At 46.6% G+C, this 7,527-nt stretch overlaps 1 protein-coding gene across 1 annotated transcript in view; it reads left to right on the top strand.

Moving 5' to 3' along the window:
* MICU2 (mitochondrial calcium uptake 2) overlaps window positions 1–7,527 on the top strand; it is an 88,501-nt gene that overhangs the window by 27,449 nt on the left and 53,525 nt on the right. The window contains exon 2 of the mRNA XM_010851244.1: window positions 6,992–7,116. Within this exon, the coding sequence (XP_010849546.1) occupies window positions 6,992–7,116 (125 nt within the window). The remainder of the gene's footprint in view (window positions 1–6,991; window positions 7,117–7,527) is intronic.

The raw sequence follows: 7,527 nt of genomic DNA, 5'->3' as shown, positions 1-7,527 counted from the left end.
ACCATCAGCCAGCGGCGCCGCCAAGTGTCTGCGAGCCTGGCCGTCACCCCGACCGTCATCCCAATGATTGAAAATACACAGCAGCCTCCAGGCCTTCCCACGCGGCTCAGCACTCACACCCTCCGTCTCCTGCTATCTTGGCTCAATTGCCCCTCTAGCTCTGGACAGGGTTCCCAGCCCAGCCCCTCTACTGAAGGCAAGTGCCCCCCTCCACAAGTCCACCCAGCGGGCCTGCCAGCCAAGACTCACTAAACATCTCAGGCACCCCAGGAGACAGACCCTCAAAGAGTCACAGCACAAAAGCCTCTTGAGCCTGGTGTTTTAGTTCAGAAGGCCCGGGGCGAACCGGCAGGCCTGCCCCCACCCATGGTTGTCTCCCTGAGGACAGGCCTGCGGGGTCACCTCTTACCCCAAGGAGCCCAGAAGCAGCCCCATCCTCCCCCTGGGCAGGCTCTTCTACACCCCACCACCCCCATCCTGACGCCCAGCCCCAAATCGAGCGGCTACGCTCTGCTACTTGATCTCATAGACCCAGGTAATTGGCTCAAATTCTGAAGACGGCCCCATGGTGTGGCAGGGGGGACACCCAAAGGTCGCCCTGGAAGGTCTCACAACCAGCGGAGGTCACCGTGGTGATGGCCAGGAAGGTGTAGTCAGCCAGGCGCAATCACTCAAGTCCACCTGTCACCTCCCCACCGGTCAAGCAGGTCCCGACCTATCCAGCCATCAGTCACTGTGCTCAAGGTGAATTACCGAGGGTCACCTGTCCCCCAGTCCCCACCCTCCCTAGCGGGTTCCCAACATGTCTTGACCGCTTAGAGTCACTGTCATATCAGGGGAAGCCGCTGAATGCTGACTCCCTCTGTGTATCTTTCTGAGTCCCTGAAGGACAAAGGAAACTCGGAAAATCTAGTCAGTCAGGGAAGGAAGCTTCTGAAGGGACCTGTGACTCCACTGCCAAGTGACCACCCCGCGTCCCGCCAACCTCCATGGGACAAGGCCATGAGGTCACATAGCCGGAAGACAGAGAAACAACAGACCTGCCCTTGGGGGATGGGAAAGCATAATGAAACCGACATTTTTTTTATTTTGAAGCTTTTGTAGTAACATAATGCCTTAGTTTTTTGTTAATACACAGTTGAAGACATCTATGGTTTCTGGGTGCCTTGATCACACAAATACATATCACAGACTTGGAAATTTCTGCTGAAATCTAGGGGCCAAGGAACACTTCATTAAATTTTTCATGCCCATCCCTGTCTTCCTCTTGCCATCTGTGTGGGCATGCCCTCTTTCTCAGCTCTTCTCCAGTCATCATCTTTGACGTGCTTGAGATGTACAGTTTACAGGTGAAAAGGGGCAGAGGAAAAACAAGTGTTGGTTTTCTTTCTTGGTGGACTATACAGAACTTTGGAGACATTACAACTGACTTGAAAACAATATCCCGGACACACAGTTTATGGACAGCCTGTTCCATAAACGTATTCTCTAGAGAAAATCCCGCTCGTAGCTTCAAACACTGTGCTGTCTCTCTTTCATTTCTGCACTTCATTACTTGCACTCGGCTCTCCCTGGCCTGTGGGGCTGGGACACACGCTTGCACAAGACTTTTTACTCACTCTTCTTCTTTTCATCACCTTGGGGTCCCCTAACTTCCTAGCATTTTTTCACTAGTAAAGTTTTGTGTGTTCATTGGATTACAAACAGTATTAACAAATACAAAACAAAAAAATTGGTATATGGGTTTCCTTATGAGTGTTCATCTTTTAAAAATAAATGATGAGGGACCTCCCTGGTGGTCCAGTGGCTAAGACTCTGCACTTCCAATGCAGGGGGCCCAGGTTCTATCCTTGGACAGGGAACTAGATCCCACATGCTGGGATCTAGGAGTTCACATGCCTCAATGGAAGATCCTGCATGCCAAGACCTGGCACAGCCAAATAAATAAATACATATATTAAAAAAAATAAGAATACATGATGAATTATGTACAATATAATTATATGAGCTTGAGAATTACTTCAATATAACCTAGTTGAGGAAATGGAGGAGATATGGGTGAAATAAAATAGGTCATGAGTTGGTAACTGTTGAAGTCAGGTTACATGTACAGGGAGGTCCATTATTTTATTCTAATTTTATATATATATTGAGTTTTTCATAATAAAAGCTTAAAAGGACACAAGTATCATGACTTCATCCCTTTCATTAATAAGACACTCACTTCTTCAATTTGAACTAATATTTTTTTGTGAGATATCTTTTTGAGCTATGACAGTCATTAAAGACTAATGTCTGCATTAGCTGAAGAGAATACCAGACCTTTGTATCTCTTAGCTCATAAAACTTAAATCAAGACTTTCTAAACTTAAATCAAGACTTTCTAAGTTAATGAATCCAGTTCAATCGTACTGATATTACTAAAATAATATTAACAGTTTTAGAGAGAGCAAAACATTCACTGCATCTTTAACAACAAAATTAAAATTTTATAAGTACTATATCATGTTTAGATGATCATTTAAATTTTTATTATGTGAAACTGTTAACATTTAGTTGTAAATATGTAGATTTAGGAAACAAACATACACAAATGGGGGGAACATGCTTTCACAAGTTCTCAGCACAGGGGCACAAATCACTGTGTGGAGACCCCTGCCTGTGACAGGCACCGGGAGGGGCTGTGTCTGCATGCCTAGGGCATGGCACTCTGCTTGGCACGTATTCCACACTCAGTATTATTTGCCAAATGAAAAAGCAAAGCCACTCTGGAGTGGCATACAGTGAGAATTTTAGAACTGGAAAAATAAACGGAAAGTAATCTCCTCATTTTCCAACCAGGAGACGGAGGTCTAGGAAGGTTAAGTCGCACGGCTAATGGGAGTATGGTGAAAGAAATGTTTGAGGAAGACTGGTCTGACATAGATCTATGGGATGCTTCAGAGGAGAAAAAGAGGAGAAGGAACAGCCTCTGGAGAGACGCCGGCGAGCATCAAAGCCCGCGGTAAGGAGAGTGCGAGCTGGTGATGGGGAGGGAATGAGAAGCAGAGGAGGATCTGAAAGACATTGAAAATGCAACTCTTGGCACAGCTTTTTCACTGTCAGGAAGATTTAATCTTGACCTATTTCTACACATGCTGGTATCAATCACGATACCCAGATATTTTTACCCACGGCCCTGAACCGCACAAAAAAGACATAATTAGCGATTCTTTTGACTCATCGAGGGCCTCTGAGGATGATTCATGCCTTCTGCTACACAATTATCTACCATAAATATAGATTAACCTCTGTCTATTCCAAGCAATCGCTCTTTATAATGTCCATTCAAATGCTGTTTACTCTATTACTATAGGACTGAGTCCAACCTCCTTCATTTATCTTTTGAGACCCTCCATATTTTTTTCTCCTCCGCCTAAGATAGTCAATCTTTACACCCATTATTCTATAATATAACAGTAAATAATCTTTCAGAATCAGGATAGCAGTTTTTGTTTATCTTCCCCACACATGCTAGGATTAAAGATGCATTTGAGTTAATAACTTCATATTTTTAAATGGAGATATGATAGAACAAATGCCTTCAATAAGAAGAGCTAGGTGATCTCTTTTGTTCAAGGCCAGCAACCCAGAGAAAATCAAAGTCTGGTTGTAGGCAGGAGGGAAGATAATTTAGAGAGGCCCATGGGACAGTGGGTGAGAAAGGCCAGGAAGAATGTGGACAGGGAGAAAACAATCTCCAGGCAGAGTGTCTGAGCTGCAGAGGAGACCAGGTGGTAGGGATACCAGAGAGGAGGCATGGATACTCTGAAGACAAACGTGTAGAGGGGTCAAGAGAGCTGACCACTGGTCTATATATTGGTGGAGATTATTGCATGACCCCCTAGCAGCTCTCAAGCCACTCCAAGGCAGCCTTAACCAGCCCCTGGGCCCCAAGCCACCCACTGTATCTACCCTACTCCCAGGCTCTCAACCTGGTACTCCTCCAGTATTGGAGGATTTGCCTATCCAAACACTCTGGCTTCCCGAGTTCCATACTGAGTCACCTAACCTACTTCCCCGGACGCCTTCCTTGCTGCTCACACCTACCATCCTCTTCCTCCTCTGCTCAGTACAAGAGTCCACGGCCACCCTGCCCTATTTAGAAATTCAGGCTTGGTCTCCTCAGTGAAAGAAACCCCCCTTGAGCACAGTTTTTCTGCCATAAAACTTTTGTTCCTCCTACCAAAAAAGGAACACAGAGGAAGTGAATTAAGAATATTTTGAGGACTTCCCTGGCAGTCCATTGGTTAAGACTCTGTGCTTCCACTGCACGGGGTGTGGGCTGGATCCTGGGTTGGGGAGCTAAGATTCCAAGTGCTGCACAGCACGCCCCGCCTACAACCACCGCCAAAATTTTTTTTTTAAAAGAATGATATTTTGAAACAGTGTTTATGCTCTGTTTTTCTCCAATTTCCATTTAAAATAGTATAAACTTGATAGCTTTAGCAGCAGGCTTGTATTTGGGGATTGGTATATAAACTACATGGTTGAAAATACATCCCCGCCAAGGACTTTCTCTACAGCTGGTGAAGAAGAAATGAACAAAGCTGGAGCCTGAAAAGACCAATACATTCAATGTGTTCAGACAAATGTCGGCAGCTGCCAGGGAAGACTGCATACTTAGAATGGTTAGTCGGCTAGAGATTGGCTCTATTATAAGAACGTGTTTCCTCTGCAGAAGAAAAGTTTGAATACACTGAGTCTTAATGAGAGTTCTAGAGGTCTGGGCACATAATGCCAAAAAAAAAAAAAAAATCATCATCATCATCATAATCACAAAACACAGTTTTTCAAATAAGTTGAAAGATTTTCAGCAAAAGAAAACAAAAATTAAAAATGAGGTTTTTGTCCTGGAAAATAAATTACACAAAGGGAACAATATATTTCTGTATGTTTGACCCCCAAAGAATGGAAATTGGCACAACAGAGCTTCATTTGCCCCATTCACTCATCACTCAGTCCCATATTCCTTCACTGAATGTCTAATATGTGCTGGACATTGTGCTCTGTGCTGAGGATACAGAAAAATAAGATATCCTCGCCCATGAGGATGTCAAATTATGGCAGAAATACAATGTTTTTAAACACACCAAATGCTCTAATAGGAAGATAAGAGCACTTACTTGGGGCTTGGGGGCATTACTATGTAACATGCCAGCTTTCACTAAATGTGTAGAGGAACTGTGAATTAGGCAGCACCTTGGAGGCTTCCCTGGTGGGGAAGAATCCCCCTGCAATTCATGAGACCCAGGTTCGATCCCAGGGTTGGGAAGATCCCCTGGAGGAGGAAATGGCAACTCCAGTCTTCTTGCTTGGCGAACTCCATGGACAGAGGAGCCTGGCAGGCCACAGTCCATGAGGTTGCAAAAGAGTCAGACATGACTGAGTGACTTTCACTCTCATACACATAACTACATTTTGTAACTGTGGCTCCTAGAAATCAAGCATAAACTTTAGTATATTCAGGATGTACAAATATATCCTAGAAATCACACAATTACCACTGGACAGAAACAAGCTAGACATCAATGATTCAGAAAAGCAGGACATATGCTTTTCTGAGAGCTACCAGAAAGCTACCAGAATTTTCAAGAGCTACCAGAATTAGCAGAAGTGAAAACCAGCCCAGAGGTCTGGTAGGAGTCAAAAGTCAGGTAGGGAAGAGCAGAAAGATCCCGGGTTAGCCGGCCCAGCCATCTGGACTCATGGACATTCGGTCAAGCTCATTTGTGATCAGAAGGCGGAAACGAGCCAAATCTTCAAGAGGGTCAGCTGACACACGTGGTGAGTCTGCAGGGCATTTGTCTAGTCGCTCCCCTGGATGGCTCATGTAACGCCCCCGTCCCAACCTCAAACCATGAGACAGTTGTTTACAGCTGAGAAAACTGAGACTCAGAGAGTTTAGGTAATTCGTCCCAAATCACAGTGATGATCCTGGCAAAGGCAGGAAGCAAACCCTGTGGTCTGGCCCACACAGCTGTGCACTGCGAGTCCCCTCCACTGCCCGCCTTGGGAAGGACACAGAAAGTGGTTCCAGCAGCTGGAAAAGTGAAGAAGCTCCAACTGCAGATCAACTGAGACAAGCTGGCAAAGGAAGAGGGAGCAAGAACCAAGGGCGGATCACGACAAGAGGATCCAAGGAATTAAGTGGTCACATTAGATTTAGTGTGACACTTGTTCTTTGTTTTTGGTTTGGGGTTTGTTTTGCATAACTTCAAGATGGCAGTGATTATTCGATGAGGAATCCTGGCACCTTTGGCTGTGGGCCAAAGTTACTGCATGCCCAAGTAAAGCTTCTGATGGCTCAGGGACATTTCAGAGGCTGAACCAAGTTTATTAAGTAAATCTACTCCCAAAAGTAAAGACCAAAGAATGGAGGATCAGAGACTACAAAACAAAGCCAAGTAATCTGCCTCAGCTAAATCATTTTTAACGAGCAGGGCCAGGACTGAGATGTTGCCCTAAGGCTGCCCTTGGACCCAGGGAAATACCTGGGTCCCTGATGAGGGACACGTGAGGTGTGCAGCGTCTGAGTCCGGGCCAGATAGGGTAATAGACATCATCAAACACTTTATTCGGAGAGTTCAAATTCAACACTCAGCAAAGAGTGATTGCCTCAAGTCAAGAGAATGACTCTGGGTGTTCATTAAAAACTACTTCATCAAAGTTACACTGCTGGGGTGGGACATGATTTAGCAAAAACCGAAAAGCAGACAAGAATGTAAGGACAAGAAGGATGAAAACAAGACGGGAAGACACTTTTTGGTTTGTTTGTCAGTTTTGCAAGATGAAAAATGTTCTGGAGATGATGGTGGTGTCAGTTGCACAACATGAATGTTCTTGATGCCACCGAACTGTGCGCTAAAAAAATAGCTCAGATGGTAGTGGCATGCATATTCCACCACAGCTGAAAAATACACGTTTTTAAAAGCTTGCTTGACTGCCACAGACAGACAACAGAACACAATGTTTCTTACAAGAAACAATGTTTCTGAGGCCCGGAGACCTGTGCGGAGCCTGCAGAGCTTGGGCGGCTTTCCGACTCAGGAGATTCTGGACAGCGGCAGGCAGGAGGTAGAGCCCACCCAGTCCCCACGACCCGCAGGGCACGCCCCTCCGCTCACAGCACCGCCTTAATCACGCCCACCGGGAAGAGGCTCAGTCTCACTGAGACCACCGCCGCCGCGCCAGACCACAGCCCCCCATCCCCAACTCGCGACCCCAGGCCCGGCTGGGTCTGCCCGGACGCGCAAGGCCCTCACACGCTTCCCGCCGGGCCCTGTCCCTGCCCCGGAGGCGTGCCCAATCTATCTCGGACACGCCCCCGTCCCCGCACCGCCCAGTCCCCGCCCACAACAAGGTGCGCAGGCTCGGGGGCGGGGCGGAGACTGCCTCGGTCTCGCGACAACGCGGCCAGGCGCGAGCTTTCGGGACGCCGTGGGAAGCGGCGCGAGCGCCGCCTCAGAGCGCTTCCGCAAAGATGGC

Source organism: Bison bison, unplaced genomic scaffold, assembly GCF_000754665.1.
Source record: "Bison bison bison isolate TAMUID 2011002044 unplaced genomic scaffold, Bison_UMD1.0 scf7180017864299, whole genome shotgun sequence".
NCBI classification, from domain to species: Eukaryota; Metazoa; Chordata; class Mammalia; order Artiodactyla; family Bovidae; genus Bison; species Bison bison.
This window is presented reverse-complemented; position numbering and strand designations above follow the sequence as displayed.